General features: G+C 51.7%; 1 protein-coding gene across 1 annotated transcript in view; it reads right to left on the bottom strand.

Moving 5' to 3' along the window:
• Nucleotides 1–284: 284 nt before the first annotated feature.
• LOC143153104 (uncharacterized) overlaps nt 285–19605 on the bottom strand; it is a 107188-nt gene continuing 87867 nt past the window's right edge. The window contains exons 5-8 of the mRNA XM_076323947.1: nt 17368–17556; nt 5831–6020; nt 5254–5546; nt 285–4943 (exon numbers count right to left, since the gene is read on the bottom strand). Coding sequence (XP_076180062.1) covers nt 4395–4943; nt 5254–5546; nt 5831–6020; nt 17368–17556 — 1221 coding nt within the window. The 3' untranslated portion in view covers nt 285–4394. The remainder of the gene's footprint in view (nt 4944–5253; nt 5547–5830; nt 6021–17367; nt 17557–19605) is intronic.

Here is a 19605-nt window from a genome sequence, read left to right as displayed (position 1 = left end):
TGTTACCGATGGAGTCGAAGGAAACGGTTTCGACCCTCGAGCCCTCGTTTTCAGAGGGCGCGTCCCGTCGAGGGTGCGCGGGAACGGTTCGACCCCCGGTGTAGTCGGTTCGGTCGTTCCCGCGCGGTCCGGGGTGCGCACCCTCGGCGTTTGGGAACGTTCGCCTTACCGACGCGAAACCTTTATCCCCCGTCGCGGTCGCTTCCAATTTTCCGTGAGATGGAATTGCGCTCGGAGCTTCGATTTTCTCAAGGGTGGAGAGGGGACTCACGACCACTCAGAGCTCGTGTCCAATGGTTTATTTTGCAAAATAAATTGACATATACAACGTGGTACCTTAGCGAAAATGAATGTCCACACGTTCCTTCTAAAATGACTTGCGCGTGTGTGTGTCTCGAGCCGTACAACTATGCAGCACAATGGACAATGTTCTGCCTCTTTCGGCCGAGTGATTCGTCTCGATCTACCCCTAGGCGGGGAGAGCGGAATTACTAAACGGAAGGGTGTCGGAGTGTCGTGCCGGAACATAGCTGAACGTGAGAGAACGTAATCGGTGCGATCGAAAGCTCAATATCGTCCGAGTCCAGAGTTTTAAACTGTGCTGCTGCTGCTGCTGTTGTTGCCGCTGCCGCTGCCGCTGCTGCTGCCGCTGCCGCTGCTGCTGCCGCTGCTGCTCCTCTCTGTCCGCCATTCTCTTAACAACTACGATTTGAATTTAATTGATCATATGGAACGGTTGTGTACCGGGATCCCCCGGTGTCTCGGGGGCTCTCCGTGTCTCGCTTAATCGTTAATCGAGTCTTACTTCGACGAGTCTCTACGAGTAATTATCTCTAAAGTGTCCTTACGGACTCGTGATGCGCGATGCGATAGAATACCAGAGCGTTGCGTCAAAGAACGGAGAGCGGGTTCTCCGCTTCGAAAGTTTGTAACTCGGCCCCGCGTCGAACGCGAATCGACCCTGCCTCGATCCGAATCCGTTTCCGTGACGCGGTCCTCTCGACGGAGGGCGCACCTTCGCACCTCGTCCGGTCTCCACCGAGTCCGTTCCGGGTCGTTCGAGTCGCGACGCGGAGACGGCCTAAATGGTCGATCGATCGACCGCTATTCCATCGTCTACTCGGTGAGAATTATTTCTAGAAATACGCGAGACATTCAGGTCTTATATAAAATTTATACTTGTCCAAAGTTAGACCTCTAACACCACCTATTGACGGCCACACGAGAATCGCTAAACCTGGAAACTAGACTTATCCGTTAGCGGTGTAAAAGCGGGGCGAGACTCGAACGTGGGGACGCGCGCGAGTCGGGAGTGGAAACGAATAATTTTCTCTCGGGGATCGGAATTACGGCTAACTTCTTACGTACGGTTGCGCTTAATCGCTAGATGCGCTACGATCTGTCGTCTCGGCGCGGCCGATGCCTAAGAGCGAGTCGGCGAACAGTTTCTCGACGAGACGCGCTCGGAATACGTGGATCTTCGCCGAATCGTCGCGGCTCGCGGTACCCGAAGACGAGACGCGCGACGAATCGGGGACGGAGAACGCGAGTGCTCGCGATCCCGTACCGTGGATTCGACCGCGGTAGCACCGTATCGACAACAAACGTTCCCACTAGTCAACGGAAGCGTATAAAATCTGAAATATTGGTAACGCAGCATCTGCTCGAAACGTACAAGTAATAAATAAGATCGTCAAGAGTATAGTCGTTCGGCATACCTTCGTCGAGTTGCTCTCGAGAATCCTTAAGGAACTATTTTGGCACTAGAATCCACTTTGGTAGCGTTAATATTAAGCCTCTGTGTGTTCGACTTCCTCGAGTCGCGAATCTCGCGCTTAAACGTAAGATTTTTACGGATACTGTATACCTAGGATCGTTTACTGGTTCTGATTATCTCCGAAGTTTAAATCTTAGATCGAGCTGCACCAGGCGTACGGAACCTGCTAAAAAACAACCGTGTCCGACGAAGTTCGAGACGAACGCGCCCGGGAATCTCGTTCTCTGCGAGAAACACCGTGGCGGATACGTCGCGAACATCGACGGTCGCGCTCGAGGTCTTACCTTCTACCGGTCTGGACACTTAATAGCGTTTCAATTACGATGCTTAATTATCTGCTATTTCGTATCTACGGTCTAGGACGATAGAAAATTCTTAGTAAATCCGATTCGTTTGAAAAACTGCGTCGATCGAGCGGAACCTGTCGCTACGATTTCTAGAACCGCTTACAAAATTCGGCACACGCGTATCCTCGCTGTGTCATCGGGCCTCGTTAAACGTACGCACGCATACACGCGCTCGCACACACGCACGCACACACGCACACACGCACACACGCACACACGCACACACGCACACACGCACTCACGTACATCGATACTTATACGTTCACGCTAAAAAGATTACGAATTCGTTCGAAAACTCTCTCGATCGGCCCCTCGGGTTTCGAAGATGCTTCGAAGAAACCGAGACTCGCGTCGTGCGAGAGCGCCGGGCGCAGCCACCCTCCGAGAGAAACGAGTATCCTCGCTGAGAAGATTTCGTCGCGAGGAACAATCGCGCGCGCCAGCCTCGAATTTTCGACGAGAAAACGGGAGAGGAAAATGAACCCCGGAATTCGAGGTATTCGTCTTTTGCGTAGAAACGATTTACACCGTTTCGGATAGAAATCGCGCGGGTCGACCAGGACGGTTACGAAGAAGCGGCGACCGTTGATACGTCTCCCTTTCCCGATACGTTGTTTTCGAGTCGCGATACAATTGTTTGGCCGCTGAGTGTCACCGAGACTGACCCAGGAGCACGCCCCCTCCCTCGTTGCTCGGTTACCCCCGCTCCCTCGACTCCCTGACGGCGCACCTTTCTCCTCCGATTTAGCCTCCCCGTTCTCGCAACGGGAGACACCGATCGCATCGAAACTCGACGCACCGATGTATCTACGTACACGGTAAGCGTAACCGTAATTTTAAGCGTAGACGATCGGAGAGGATAGAACAATTTGGAAATATCCTACAGTCGGGTATGTCCGCGCGATGAAACCGGGTATTCCGCTCGAACGAGAAACTAGTAGCAATTGGGCGATCAATTGGTAATCGTAGTAGCTAATTCCATTTCTTTTCTTTCTTGACGAGTACAATTATTATTAGTCGCCGTTAGTTTCTCGCTGGAGCAGGAAAGATGCGTTGTTGAACGTTCTCGTCGTTAACTTCGCACCCGGAACGATCAATTTTTTTTCGAATTTTTCTGCCCACTTTCCTCGAAGTTGGTCGATCGACCGCGGTTAAAATATGACTACGCTCTGCCGTAATCACGGATTCATCGGGATCGTTGAGGGTCGGTTCGGAAGCTACCCTCGTGAGTGTTTTGTACCGTAGCTGCGCTTTTTCTCGCGAAACAGAGGCGGTACGCGAGCACGCACTCGGCCCCTCTTGGGGAACAATCGCGAGCCTCGTGCATCGTGTTTCGCGGCATATTCGAGAGCGCGGGTGCGGGTGCGGGTGCGGGTGCGGGTGCGGGTGCGGGTGCGGGTGCGGGTGCGGGTGCGGGTGCGGGTGCGAGTGCGGGTGCGGTCGGTGCGCGTACACAGCCACGGACGCGGAATCCGCAGCAACGCGTCGAGTTCGTTAGCCGAGGATTGTTCTCCGCGGTTCGTATCTCCTCGCTTTGGTAAATTTGGGCGGCGGGAGTGAAACGCGATCGCGAGCGCAAACAGGAAAGAGAGAAGGGAGCGGCCCGACCGAAGAAGCGAACGCGGACCAGCGGGGAGAGAGACGGAGCGACGACCAGTCGAGGGCTGGGAACTGCCGAGAGTCGTTAGGATATATTGTCAATTCCGAGCGCTTTTAGTCCTCTCCCGAAGCCCGAGATACGAAACACGGTTTTCACTGGATACGAGCAATTTGTCCTGGTCACCGCCACCTTTTTCCCGAGAGCGCTGTTTCCTTCTCTCTTCGAATCGATTATTTCCCGCGGAGTTCTTCGAACGGTACGGCGACAACACCGGGTCGTTGCCCTCTCGATACGGCGAAACTTCTCGAGGAGTCTTTTGGCGCTGGAGAGTACGCCGCCAATGGGGACGGGGGGTCGAGGCTGATGAGATATCTACAATGAGTCGCGGAACCGTTGGTCGGATAAAAATCGGAAGCTCCCGAGGTGGGGAATTTGGCTGTCGTTGGATCGCGTTCGTTTTGATTTTGCTCCGCTACGAGTGTTCAGAGTATCGAGATTCCCGGTGGAGTTTCCTCGGATCTCCGTGGAATATCGGCCCGGCACGGGCATGGCGACACTGTCCGGCCAGAGTCCGGTAAGGGACGTCTCCGACGGTGTTCGATTCGATCCGGTCGTTCGATGTCGTGCTTTCACCTGAGACGGAACACGATGGGACGAGACGTCGTCTCCATTAACTCTCCTTCTCCTCGATAGGGCTCACTTCGTTCCGAAGGAGCTCGAACTTTGGGCTCAGACCGGGGAGTATGCTCTTGGTGCTGGTCTTGATCTGGTTGTATATGTCCAGCGACTTCTTCCGGTCCAGTTCCAGGCTCTCCTCGATCAGTCGAGGCGGAATGCTCCCGCTCCGCTTGTGACTGGGGACGAACGCACTGGCTTCTGGTTTCTGATCCTTCGATCTGTCCTCCTTGTGCTCGGGCGTCAAGGTCCCGTTACCGAGCTTTCGTTGTTGTTCTTGGAACGTATCCTCCTGGACGTCGTCTTTCAGCAACGCGCCGGTTATCACGGGCTTGTTGGTCGTCTCCGATTTCCCAAAGTCGTTGCTCAACGCCTTCTGTTCCATGATGTCGAGCTTGTTGGGGGTGGCACCGTTCACCTGGAGATTCGGGTTCGAGCGCACCGTGTCCGTCGAAACGCTCGCGTCCGTCGAATCTTGTTGGTCCATCGAACTACCGGATCCCTGAGAGGCGTCCAGGTTGTTCCGCTTGCCCACCATCGATGGCTGAAACAATCGATCGTATATACTTGTTCTCTCGTTTCGGCTCGAGAATTATTTCGCGATGCTCGAGAAACACTTTAACCCTTTGACCACGGTGAACTTACGCGGGGCGCGAGGAAAATTGAATCGATGCGCTTTAACTCGTAAGCGCGAAAAGCCACCGATGCAATTTTCTTATTCTTTATTTTCGTATCGTTCGGAGACCGTGGGAACGTATCGGACAATTCGATATTTGCGAGGAAAAAAGTCCAACGAACCGGGTGTTCGACGCCCCTGGTCAATTTCGGCTAGGTACTCGCGATCGTTTACTCACGCTCTCTTCGGCGTCTTTCTCGATGCTCGACGTTTTCGAGACGTTCAAAAGCGTCTTGTCGGTGTCCGGCGACTTATCGAACTCCACCCATTTGGAGCCACCCTCGAGTTTCCGGGACACCGTATCGGACTCGTAACTGCCACCGTACATCGGGTAGCCCAGATGGCCCGCATCGTACTCCATTTGATTTCCATAACGATAGCTGGGATTAACCGAGCCCTGGCTAGAGATCGAGAGATCCGACTGCGACAGTCCCGTATTCGTGCTCCCGAACAGTCTCGTGTTCTCGAAACCTGCAGCGCGAGGCACGCGTTATCGCTCGAAATACTGGAACGGGTAATTGTTCGGAAGTTTGCCATGCTCGCCAATTTCCATTGCTCGCGCGTACATTGCGGAGGACGAGATTCGAAATCATTTTTTCCTCCGCGTCTCCGGGTGAAATACCCCGAGAACTAAGATTCGGTTCGCGTATTCGCGCCAAGGAAACACGTTATTTCGAATCTCGTCGAATCGAATCGTTGTCGTTGTCGTTGTCGTTTCGCGCGAGGAGAGGAAGGAGAAAGATCGTTTCGTTTACCGGGCGATCGATCCTCCGGGATTTCTTCTCTGTGAACCAGGGCCTGTTGATCGGTGACGCCAGCGGTCATGTCGTCGGAGGATCCTTTGTTCGCCTCCGTTTCCTCTTCCCGATAGGTAGGCTGCACTTCTACCACGAACGAGCACCCGTTATCTTGATACCTGCGATTTTTATTATCCTCCATCGTCACCTAAAACACGAAACGATACGGGGTTCGTTAACTTCTTCTAGCGGTTTCTTCGTCTTAACGACGATTGCACGGTTTTATGCCGGTAAAAGAAACGTTTATTGCGGCGGGTTGTAAAAAATTCGCGCCAAGCGTCGATCAACGTCGGGCCGTGAATCGACTTTGAACGGATATGGGGGGGTCGCGGGGGGGAACGATCTCTCGAAAAACGATCGACACCGACCAAAAGCGATCGCGCGTACGATTATAGGGGAGCTGATAATTAACTCGGGAGTTCGTTATTCAACGATACGTAACCAGCGAGCGCTCGTTCGTCGATTACCATTTTTGATCGAAAAGTTTTTACTTGGAAAAGTGTTCGCAACGTATCGTACGATACGAATAATACATTTCGAAGACGCTGTATCGATTTTAACGGCATCGAGCGTTAAGCAGAACCATCGCCACGAGGTACGCGATTGGTATCGGGCAATTTCACCCCATGGACACGGAAAAGGTGTTTTCCTTTCCACGTTTCGCGTTTCCCTTTACGATCGATCGGTGCGATTGTTCGTTCGATCGGGTCCCTTTGAACGCGAGGTCGGTCGAACATCGACGAGAGCGAACAAAGCGTCGCGTCCCGTCGAAGCTAGGAAATTAATTTCCATCCTATGGATTTCCTGGTCGATGTTTCTAGTTTACCCGTAACCACCCCCGCCCCGAGGGGTGTACAAATGCAACCGCGATGGAAGTTACTCGACTCGACGGACCGCAGAATTAGTTGTCGCTATTGTTCCGAGCTCTCCGTTCGCGTTTCTCTCTCTGTTTCGCTCGCGACGTTCACGCGACCCGAATCATCGAGAACGTTAGGGTGGTATCGAACGGACTGGTTCGTCTCGATTCCCAAAAGCGTCTCGAGCTAAAGGAGAACAGGGTTTTTCGTGGGGAACGGTTTCCCAAAGACGCGATTTCACCGAGGCAACGCGTAATCCCTCAACGATCGAGGTTGCGGAACGAAAACCGTCCTATACGGCCCGCCGTAAATAGCTTACCGTAAAGATGATGCAATGCGCGATAGATTTCAAAGCAGTCGCTTATAGTACACAGTTTCGCCTCACACTTTTCGCAACGGTATCTCGAGTCTTTCTTTTTCCCCTTTTTCTACAAACTACGCAACGTCTTCGCGGATTCGATGTTCCCCTTTGTGCGCAACTTTTCGAATAAAACGTTCCGTTCAACGAGGTATCACATCGGTGTGTATTGCTGTTCCTTGCCTGGTATTTTCACGACAAAACTCGACGAATACTTCTTCCATTCGTGCAATTCCAAATTGCGATCGATTCGTATGTCGTATCGCCGTGTATTACGGCGATAAATAACGCACATTTTTATATAACACGGTACTGCATTTCCCTAAAAGGGGTATTCCGTAAAGTCGATTTCTTTTTTTCGACCCTAAACACTCTCTTCGATCGTCCATAACTCGAAAACTAAGGTATATCGTGGCGTACTTATTATTCACCTCGCTGCGTAGATTCATCCCCCAAAGTACAGATATGTATTTCTAGATCATCTTGAATCTTCGAGCGAGCGGTCCAAAAAAGTTCCTATCACGAATTTGCTTCGTCTGTGAGAAGCGACACCTCTCGAGGAAATTTAGTTCGCTGAACAATGTCACTGGTTGTTCGATGGACGGTCGATCGATGCAGATTGCAGCATACGACGCGGAATGGAATATCGAGAAATTTACCAGAATTGTGTAATAACGAACCTGGTTTTTTTAAAGAGAATGAAGCGAAAAATTGTAGGATAATTCGTGAAACATTAGGCTCAGAGATCCGGAATAAATGCACAAGCGAAGATTTCGCATCCGCTTGGATCGCGTCACCACGGTCGGTGTCCGATTTTATTATATTCGACGCGATATTCCCTGGCGAGTGTGCAAAGCTCTCGTTGCTCGCAATGCTTTCAAAGCTGCGTCATTGGCGACCAATTTATCGAAAAATTCTTCTCAAGATTCTCGACGTCTGTCGAATAATTCTTTCCTTGGTTTTCTTTTCTTTCCTCTTCTATGACTCGAGGCTATTACGCGATACGTAGCTGTCGCTACTGTTTCCAAAGACACGGTGCGCGCCAGTGGCGTTGCTTCGATGAAATTGGTTTCGTCTCGCGCTACGAGCACCGATGACAACGTGCATGCGACATTCGGTGAGAATTTTTCCGCGGGACATTGAGATTGTGGCACGGTTCGAAGTCGCGCGTCAAAAAATGGCACATGGCCATTGGAAATGGTTCGCGACCGGTGAACGACGCGTAACGGTTCGAAATCGTTTTCGAAAGGAAACGTCGCTCGAAACGGGTCGTTCTCAGGAACGATGTCGTTTCTATTCGTTCGTGTCCCTTCGACGATGCTTCGCGATCGATACAGTTTCCCCTGTAGGTGTGCGTCGTTCGAGGTCGAATCCCGCTACGATTCGAATCACCCGATTCGCGTTGTTTAAACTACACGATGGAAACTACGAAGCCCAGAAGCATCGACTGTTGTTCTTGCCGCGCAAAACTAATATTCGGGGTTCCGTTCCGATAGCGGGAAATCGATCTCGAGACGGGCACGCGTTATAAAATATTTTTCGACGCGTTGACCAGCCAGTCGCTCTGCCAGGCAACGCTTCTGCGCTCGATCAAAGAGCGAAATACGCGTTCGACTTGGCGCGCAATTTCTTACGTAGACGTTGGCATCGTTGCGAACCAATGGCGTCGAACTCGCGAACACGGTCCATCGGGTGCAGAAGAGTTCGGCCAGGTTGAAAAAATGTCGAAGGCGTAAAGATTTTTTACGATTAATTTGTAATCGAGAACAGCGTTACGGAGTATCGCGAACGCACCGTAGGTGCGAGACGCCTCTCGGGAATAGCTGTCCGTTGTAGACTGTACGGCTGAGTGTGGAACGACAAGTGTTCGAAGCAGAGCGGGCGAGACCGAGCGAATGGTTAGGCTAGAGTACCGGTTGCGAGTGAAGTGCGCGCGGGAATGTATTCGTAGAATGCACGTGAAGATTTTCGGTGCAAGAGGTCGAGCGAGTTTGTCTCTTTTAGCGAGAGTCGGAGAGCGAGAATCGTTGCGAGGGAACTGCAGAATCTACAACGAAAACGTTTATCAACGGGTACAATGCACAGAGCGTAGCAATTGTTATCGTCACCGAAGAAGGTGCAATTTCTTTTATACAAGCGTACAGTTTTTACAATTGAATCGAACAGAGTTCTCCGACTGCGTTTCGAACGAGACATCCGCGCGACGAGTGGACGATATTCGTTGCTCTCTCTTTGCCCAACGTTCGTTAACGTTTGTTTAACGTTACGGAGACGGAGAGCGGGATAAATCCGCGAAACGAAAAAAAGCGTTGAAGCGAATATTTGCCAGGTCTCGATACAGGCGACGAACGTCCGGCATTCGAAGGATTAATAAGTCGTAAACCTAGCAGTGGGTCGAGCTAGTTCGAACGACCGAGAAACGCGGTTTTATGATTCTGGTTTTCCGGATTTACGAGCGACGAGGTCACGGAGCGTCCTAGAAATCGTTAACGCGTCTCCACGCCGAGGCCCGATACGCGACTCTTTCGTTTAACGCGCGTGTACGTGTATATACACTTCGCCGCGAAAATAACGCGTCTGAAAGAGACGTCGATAAACGAGCGCGCAGTGTCTAATTACGGCTTCGTTGTGCCCCCCAATGCGAATAGGAATTTCCGAATCTGCGTTCGGATACGATGTATAAAAAAAATCGCGAACCATACGGCGGCACTAATTTTTTGCACCTGGTACGCGAGCTCGTATTTTATAGAAAATATTGTTCTTTTTTTTTTCACTCGTTGGAACAGTTTCGGACGATGGTTGAAAAAAATTCGTGAAAATCCAAGGCTGCGTTTCCAATCGCGTCAGGAGCCCACCGCGCGACTAAACGTTGATCGTTTTACGAGGATTCAACGACGAGTACCTACCGCGTGGAATATAATACTTTGGGCCGGAGAAAATGATTTTTTCGAATGACCGATGATGGGTCGACTCCGTGCGGAGCGAAAGCGCACGGGCGCGCCATAAAACCGAGGGTAGGAGCCTCCGGGCCGATTCGCGTCGAAGAACCGTTCGCTCGAATCATAACGGGGAGAAGTTTTTCGGAGACGAATCGCGTCCCATTTTCCTTCGGTCCCACGAGGAACTTCCGTGAGATCGGTTTTCGACAAAGAGAGACGGGTTTGGGTTCTCTGGAACGAACCTCGTCTCTGTCCACTCCCGTTCGGATGGACAAAAACGGTAACGGTAAAAGGGGAAGCAAAGTGGCTTCTATTTCTCGATTCCTCGCGGAAACTGTATCCCCGAGGCGTCGTATAAACGCGCCCGAGTCCGGCAGTTTTTCACCGGTGGTGGAAAGTGCCGAGTCGTCTCGGAAATCGAGGTGTTCGCGACGATCCTTCCACGGGATCGGGAAACGAATCGTCCACGGGAGACGCTCCGTAGATTTCCCTATGACGCGCGATACGACGCAAGAGCGTGGGTGTGGGTGTGGGTGAGGGTGAGATAAGCGGAAGAGAAGAGGGAGGGAGGAGAGTGGTCGGTGCGGGTGGACGGGGTCGTGTTCGAGGACGCGAAGGGGGCGTGCCACGTGAAAAGGAAAATGGGACGGGCGAGCCATTCGTTCCACTTTCGAGATCTCGCTCGAAGTCTCGGCTAGGAAGGAGGAACTCCGAGCGCTCGAGAGGGGGTACCGTTTTCGAAAAGCCGAGTCGCTGGAAACAACCATAATTCAGCGACTTGGCCGCTTCCGCTTCCGAGTGGCTCGCGAACACGGAAGAAGGGTCCCCACCCTCCCTTCAACCGGTGATCGTTAAACATTACACTTTACACCGGTTTCGACCAATTGCCGCGGGACGGCTGCTAGTTCGCGACCGAACGGAACGGTAACGCCGCTTGAAATTGAAATGCAAATGCGAACGGAAATTCGGCGAAGGAACGGACGATACGAGAAGATTAAACGCGAACCTGCGTACATGGGTAGAAGGGCGCGCGAGAATTGCCAAGAATTTTTGTCCGCGTTTAAAGTTTGGCGTATCGGGCACGCGTTAATATTTCCTCCTCGGAGCGGTCCCCCTGGCCGATAATGTACACTCGATCCAACGTTCCCGCCACTTCTGAAAGCGTCGTCGGAAGTCTGCCGGTAAGAGGCTGTCGAGCTTCTTTGTCACGTTCGCTTTAATTGCGTCAACATCGTCGAATCGTCCCCCTTTTGGTTTCATTTTCGTTCCGACGAACGAAGAGTAGTCGCGGGACCGGTAAAATTGCAAGATTTTCATCGACTCGAGCATCCACTGTTGGGTCAACTTGGAGAGATTCTCGTTTCTCCTTAAGGGGGCAGGTTTGAAATTTTCGCAACACAAGATGGGCAATCGTTGCCGTTGGTACCTCGATATTGTACCGGTACGATAAATGGGAGGAACGATTATCGTTCGAACGTATCGTATCGAAAAAGAATGTTACAATTTACGATAAAACGGTACCTTTGCGACCCCTGTAAGACGTAGTCTGTTCTCTCACTCTCTCTCTAACTCGTTGTAGTTTATCGTCGACGACATCGATGTCTATGACCGTGGAGGATCGGTGTTCGTAACGACGCATAATAAAAAGAAGCTGCCGCGCAACGGCGGCGCATCGACGAGCATATTGCATCTCATTACGATGTTACACGTATAAATATGTTTGCTTATCGAGATCACAGAGGGAACGCTTCGCCGAGAATTCAATCTTCCGCGTAATAAATTAATCGATGCACAACGGGGTGCGAGATTACCGATCACGCGTTACTGATCCCGGATGCTCCACTAAACGGATGACGCGCGGGTCGTACCCCCTTCTAGCGGCTATTTATACCGTCGGCTAGCTAATAACCTATCGTAACCTAAATTTCTTACAACTTCCGAGCAAGATCGACGCGCGACGCCGCAAAGTCCGTGCAACAACCCGGATCGAAATTCGTCGAACGAACGGATACGAGGGCGAAACTGTTTTGCCAGACGCAATCGCGAATCGTGCCAATGAACAGACTGGATTCGATTAGCGAAATTCGATAATGTTTCGTGACCGAGCGCGGCTCGAACGCGGTTGCTGGAAACGTTTCGATGCCTAATAACGGTATCGGTGGTCTCAAAAACCCGTTGAAACTTCGGCCGCGATTGCATCTTCCGTCGCGACGTTGACGCGAAGCGACGATTCGACGAGGCAAAATTAACGCGAGAGATACGCAACAACGCAGTTTTCGTCTGTTTTCGATCTCTCGAAAGACCCTGCGCGTTTTCCAAGGGACATTTGTATTCGACGACTAGGGTCGTTAGGGGGGTCTTTAAATCCGTCGCGAACGGATCGAGCCGGCGCGGGACTCTGGACGATTCGAGGGTATCGGAACGCGATCGTCTCGCGTGGAAGAATTTTTACGGAAAATTCAGCGTAAACACCGTCGAGGATTCCCGGTATCTTTACGGATCTTCGTGGAACGATATCGCGACGCGAGGTAAGCCTCCGCGTCGTTTTCGTCTAAACCGCAGCGGGTGAATTTCTCTCTTTTATTTACCCCGATGGCGAAACAACCGTCGCGATCGTGGAAAGCGAGCAGAGTTGGATCGCCTTCGACGAAGCGGCCACTTGGTTCGAAAGAAGCACTCGTGGTCTCGATAGCGCGAGTATTTCTCGAATCCTGAGGGTATTCCGCGCGACCAAGGGTGAAACACCGGGACTTGGCGACGGGCCAGGTATTACGTCGAAGCATCCCGAGCATCCACCCCTTGAACTCTCCTTCCCGTTCCTTCTCCCCGTCTCGTCCGTCCTCTTCTCGAGCGAGCGTAACGCGCGGTTTTTGCATTCCGTTAAGAGGGAAGTGGTCCGCGACACTCGTCGCGGACCGAGAGACCCGACTACCAGAAGGGATCCGTTTATCCACCCCGCACGGAATTCCTCACGAACGCGGAACCCTTTTTCCGCGACGCTCTCTTCGCGCGAAACCTGTTCGTCGCTCCCCGGAGAGGAATCCCTCGTCCGAAAACACGAAACCTTCGAGTCCCGGTGATTTCGGTCCGATCGCGAACACCGCGGAATTGGTTCTCCGCGTTTAGAGAACGACCAGAGGTACGACGTTCGAGCGCGTTCGACGGGGAACGTCTTTTCACATCCGAGAGAGCCGCTCGTTGTTATCGCGTTTCGTTTCCTTAAATATATTTCTTATTTTCTACTCGAATCCAATTCTCGGAGAGGCAGTTTCCACGCGAATATCGAGATACTCGAATAGAGGCACACGGGCTCACCGGTCCGGTAACTCCGCATTCTTACGGTGAAAATGAAACGGAGTCGCGCGGTTTATCGCGGTTACGACGATCCATCCGCTGCTTCTTTTCGAGGATGCACGGGAACGTTGAACCCTCCGTGTAACGGGTGCCAAGTCAGTTCGGTTTATCCGTCGATTAACGGATTCGCTCCCCGTTCACCGACCGTACCCGCGGACCTACCTCGGATTCGGGGACTCCGGGTTCATCGGTGCTCGATCCACGCCCTTCCGTTGTTCGATCGTGGCCGCGGTTCAGGGGAACGTCACCGAAAAACCAGACGAACGAGAACGCGGGAACGAACGGAGCAGCCTTCTTTTTCTTTGGAGACGAGTCGCTTGGAAATTGCCTCGCGAAACGGTTCTTTTCCAAACACTTCTCGGTTACGAGGGAAAGGGAGTCCTTGATCGCGGAGGGCGATTCACGAGTGTACGAGGATATTTCGGAGATACTTCTCGACTACCACCGGCTTCGATGCAGAAACGAGTACGTTGCGTCATCGATTCTCGGATGTGCTCGAATGATCCGGGCGTTACACGGATTCGACGGCAGCGTTCGATATCATCGGCCAGAGTTCTCCTTTGATCTCGCGAACACCTGACCCAGAGGTTCGCGGTCTCGAGCGTGAAGCGGTGGTCCGTGATACCGTCGTTTCGAATTTGCCGCACGAATCGACCGACTCGATCGAACGTTCGAAAAACGCACGAAACGAGTCGTCGAAATCGACCGGAGACCTTTTACATTTTCACGTCGGGCGGTCCTCGCTTCGTACACGGTACATTATCCGCCAGATGTTTAACCTACTTTTCTTCCCACAGTTATTTCCGAAGCATTATTTCAATGAAGTTTCGTCGAGATCCGGGAACGAGGAAGGTCGGTAGGGAGTACGGAACGGTAACTCGTCGGATTTCCAGAATCCCCGACAAGATGAGTTTCCACGGATAAGCCTCGACCGGTAAGTAGGACGATAGGCGGAGGCGAAATTGCCTGGTAACCTTCGACCTTACAGGGCCGTACGAGCTCCGATAATTGCGAACCTGTTATCCCTGTCAAAGGGGGAGCCAGCTGCGCAAATCTCCGGCATCGCGAGTCGATTTCACGGTGCCCTCACGGTCCCGACTCCCTCTCCGAACAAAGAGAGATATCGATCCGAGCTGGCGTTCGCCTAGTCGATTTTCACCGTGTCGAACGCGCGAGAAAGCGCGAGAAAGCGCGATCGCGACGATAACGGTGACGACTCTTATCGGGACGAGCCCGACGAGAACGGAAATCTTGATGGAAACGAACCTACCGTGTGTAGCGATCTGGTTAATTAGTCGCAGCCGGCAGCCCGTCGACTTTCCTCGTCCCGATCCGTCGATTCGACGACCTTTCCTCACCTGTTGCGCCCTTATTGTACCCTCTGTGCCGATCGCTCCGACCTTGCGCCGAGAAACTATTTATTTATTTATCGCTCCAACGGAGAAAATATCTCCCCCGTCGCGGAGCGATAACGAACGAAGAAAGGGCGGACGCGCGTGTCCGAATAAGCGAACGAACGAATACTTTGGACGAGCTTGTTGTTCGTCGGGAGCAAAAAATACCTCTCGAAGGAGGACGAGAAAGGGCTGGAAAATTCGAGGCAAAAGCGATACTGGTTATCGACGACGAAAATACGGGGTCGGGCAATCGTTGCCACGATACGTTTGAGAGAAATTCGACGCGAACGCAATTCCAGACCTTGCGAAGGATCTGGAGGATATTTCCCAGAAAGGGACGAAAGCGTTTAAACGTTTGGGGAAACGATGGGTAGGTATACGAATTCGTAGGAAAAGAGATCGTACATTGTAATCCGAAATTACGAGGGAAATTACGAATCCGGGAACGTCTCACCGTAAGGATTAAGTGGAATGTACTGTGCATTGTTGGACAATCGACGCACTTGTACTCGCGCGTTTTCTTAATCGCAGAAATGGTTTCCTCTACGACCAATCGCGTCGCCCGACGAAACCGAGTAATGCGAAGCGAGGAATGCGAGAGAGTCAAGGATGGGGGGTTAGGTGCACCACTTGCCTCTGTGTCGTTGATCATCTTTCCAGCAGCGCATAGCAGTACCGTGTTTAAGTACCTTTAGGATACGATTATAACGGAGCGGTGAGGAAGAAGGATGGGGGCGAGGTGAACGTCGCGACAAAATTAAATCAACGTTAAGCCGCGTCTACGTTTAAGCGATATCGAGCAACGCTCGCCTCTCGTTGCCAGCACGTTTTAAAACGTTTCCGATACGCGGCCTCTTCTAGAAACGTTCCGTTCGCACCGAGACAACAGAATTCGAGGATAAAGAGTCGAGATACGATTCGCAATTCCCTTCGGATGACAACCGCTAGACGCGAAAGATCGTCGATCTTCGCGCGAGCGGAAAAAGCGAGGTTTCGCGCGAACAATGGTCCGCGATAGTCCGCAGACAAAGATCGACGTAACACGATCGGGACAAAGTTCGTCGGTTACCGCGAGTTGGCGGATAGATTTGTATTCGTAAACGTCGAGAGCTCGGATCGTTCGCGGAAGCACCGAGTCCGAAGTCTCGACAAGACCGCTCGAAATGATGAGGCATCGTTGGGATATTTAACGGTCGGTGAGAGTTTCGAAGCATCTGCACCGAGGAAACGAAACTTCCGTCTGGTTCACCGTGTCTCCGAAAAGTCGACGATTCTAGGACACCGGCCGGTGCGACGGACCTCCGTCGAGTGAATTCTGTTCTCGGCGCGATACCTAACCGCGAAAGTTTACGCCACTGCGCTAACAAGACGGAAACGGTGCGGGTTTGTTCGCACGATCGATTCGCCGAGGCCGACGCACAGTGTTTCGCGTGTATGCGCGTTCGGGACAAAGAACGCAACTTCCAAACCGATCGATTTACAACCTAAATACCCTAATTTTTCAAATGGAACGAGATGCCCGATTGCAAGGGGATCCCGATACTCGTTTCGATTTTTAAAGATCGAGTTACACGGACGAATCTATCACCGATGGTGTACGTTTAAAGGGAAGGTTCGAAATCGGTATTAAAAACTAGGCTCATTCGTCGACGCGTTAACGCGGAAGAATTTTTGATTCGTAAACGTCGGGTTTTCTTAATATTCTCCATTGAACGAAAGAGTCTGCGACGTCTCTTTTTCGGGGACACCGGTCCGTATCCCGGCTACGAAGCTCTATCCAACGCGGCGTACGCCCTTTTCTCGCCTCCGCGTCGAAGCTAATTAACGGCTCTTTTTGCCCTCGCTACGGCGAGACTCCATCTTCCGAGCGGACTAACCGACATTTCAGTTATTACGCGGGTCACGAAACGCTTCGTACCCACCCGCTCCCGCTCCCGCTCCCGCTCCCGCTCCCGCTCCCGCTTCCCCCCTATCCCGTGGATCGCTAATGAAGCGGGCTTCCAATTATCGACGAATTCCATTTAATTGGATCCGCAGAAGTCTTCTGTCCGTCAACAAAGTCGAGCTTCGACCCCTTGGCGAGTCGGTCTCGGAGCAGTTCGCGGTTCTGTAAGGATTTTCCGGTTCGACGTAACCGGTGACAGCTTCACCGTCGCGACGTAACTTTTTTCCTGGGTATTTTTCGCCTCGATATATTTCGATTCGAGCAGCTTCGATCGAGAAGAGGGAAAGAAGGGTGGTTCGAAAGGACCGGAGGCCGTAAACGAAATCCGCGTTCCGCCATTGAAATCTCTGTAGACGTTGCACGATTCGTTCGATCCCGGGCGTTAGCGACGAGCTACGCGAAACGAGAAACGCTCGCGCATCGACGAGTAATTGCAAATTGATAATTGCAAATAGAACGAGGTACGGTAAAAGATCCGTTTTGTTACTTTTACAGCGCGTAACGATTCAACCCTCGCGCTCGAATAATTTCTCGGCGCGTTCCATCGAATACGATCGCAGCGTATCGTAAATCGAACGGTACGGCGCGGAAAGAATAAATCGTCGGAAAGTAAGCTCGCTCGTTGGAGATTTCTAATATACTCACTGCTCGCTCCTCCGTCTCCACGATAAGTTGGTTGTTCTTGAGGGTGAGGGTGATGATGTTCCTATTGGCGTTTTTATTGGTATGATTCCCCGGGGGAGTATACTCCATCGGGACTGCGTTCGTTACGTTCACTTCCTCCATGACCTCGGTCTCGCAAATGTATCTGGGTCCATCGAGGCCGTTCACCAACTGAAACCAGAAAGAAAAGGGAATTCGTTGCTTCTTCTGCCGTTGTCTCCGCCGATTCGATCGATAAACGGTAATAAAAACGTCGCTTCTTCGGAGACGAAGTATCGTTATTGGACACCGATCGAACAACCCGACATTGTTCGCGATGGAAAATATTATTCGAACCTGTTTCGAACTCTGCGCAAGTTGTACGTAAAATAGTTTCGGAATTTAATTTTCGATAAATTCCGTTGCGTTCGTTTTTCCCGTAAAAGTAACGACGAGAGAGGTATCGCGCATTTTACGGCCGGTACACTGCCTCGCGTAACTCCCCTTCGAGCAAGAACTTGGCGATGTTACGCAGCTTAGATTTTAAGTGGAATCGCGCTACCGAATCGTTTCGACGCGGTAACGAACCGGCGCAGAGGCAGCGTTCCATCTTATTCGTACAGGGTGTTCCGAAAATAAGCGCCTCGAGTTTAGAAATATCGCGATAAGAGAATCTCGCGTAACCGTGGGCTAGCGAATACCGTCTATCCGAGTTGTACCGTTCGAAAATTGCACCTCGAAGAAAGTATTTGCGAGAGATAAGCCCGAAAGTTTATACTTATCGATCTAAGGCCTTATCGATATTCGGTGTCCGTTTCCATTCCAGTATCGTATCCGAGCAACAACGAGTAATCTCTGCGCGCACGATGGTTCGTTCGAATGCCGGAATCGTTCTACCGATGCGCGAATTTCCGTAACGGGGACTCAGAAACCAAGTTACGAATTATAATTTTTTATCCCACGTTTGTACGACATTTTTTTTAAAATAACCTCCGTTATATACGAACACGTGTTATGCGAACGTTTCATTGTACGAACGGTGCTTTTTTTTATCGCGATACGGCGTTCGATCGTAAACCGATCGCGCGATCCGTGAGTAAATTGAACGATGATAAAAATTAAGGAATATATTTTAAGAAAATTGGTTATAAAATAGACAGGCGAAATTGATAACGGTGATTAATCTAGACTGCGTTTCTCTTCCTCGCCATTATTCTTTATCCCGCGCCAAGTACTCTCTCTGCTCGCTGGGCGTTATCGTCTGTGGGCATTCTCTGTTCGCAACTCGCTCCTTCCCGTAACAATCGCGAAACGTTCCAACCGTAAGATCGTCCTTTCGCGTGCGAAACAAATATCCCAACGTTGCGTATCGAGGCTCGCGTCATCGCTCGACCGTGCGTATTCACACTCGTACGTCACCGTCTCTCGCTCGTAAAATCGATTCCGCGGCAATGTTCCCCGAATTCCCCGAATTCCGTGTATTTCCCTGTAACGACGAAAAATCCAACGGTGCGTCGAATCGACGGATGTACCGTACAGGGAATTATAAAATCGGAAAACTTGGAGGAAAATATGTTTGTCTCGTCGAGTGGAGAAAAATCGGTACAAGTGGTAGAGGAAAATTGTAAAAATTGTCCGTAACGTTGCTCGTCGATCGAAACGCGTGGAAATGCCGCGTTCCGTAAAGTTTCGGTTAATTATCGCGAACGCGCTCGCGTGCGATGCGTCGCGAGTCGTTTTGCCGCGCGTCCGCGGAGAAACCGGTCGTCCGAGACCGTGTTTCAAGCGGACACGTAATCTCCGTGGGCAGCGTGTTACGAAGTTGCGGAGGCGCGGTGGCTGACTTTTCCCTTCCGCGTTCGTCCGCGTCTCCGCGATTAAAAGTTTTTAATCCGGGAATTTACAGCGGCGCGAGTTTCGCCGGCTCGGGGTGGGCGGTCCGGCTAATTCGACGGAGATACGGGAGATTTGCGGGAGGAGATTTCGCGAACGGTCTCGGGTCACGCGGACAAACGTTCCACGCGACCAGACCGTTTTCTACTTTCGAACACGGTGAGTTCGATTCCCTGGGCCGGTTCTTCGCCGCGAGAAAACTTTTCCCCGCCTGGTTACCCAGAGGAAAAGTGGGTCAACGGATGGCGAAGCAGAGAGAGAGAGAGAGAAATCCTATCGGCGGCTTCTATGCCCGCGGAAACACTTCGCGAAACGTTCGACGATGGATGCACGCGCCAGCGACCCCCT

This window comes from Ptiloglossa arizonensis, chromosome 12 (genome assembly GCF_051014685.1).
Source record: "Ptiloglossa arizonensis isolate GNS036 chromosome 12, iyPtiAriz1_principal, whole genome shotgun sequence".
NCBI classification, from domain to species: domain Eukaryota; kingdom Metazoa; phylum Arthropoda; class Insecta; order Hymenoptera; family Colletidae; genus Ptiloglossa; species Ptiloglossa arizonensis.
The sequence above is the reverse complement of the archived record's forward strand: the minus strand, read 5'-3'. Positions and strand labels throughout refer to the sequence as shown.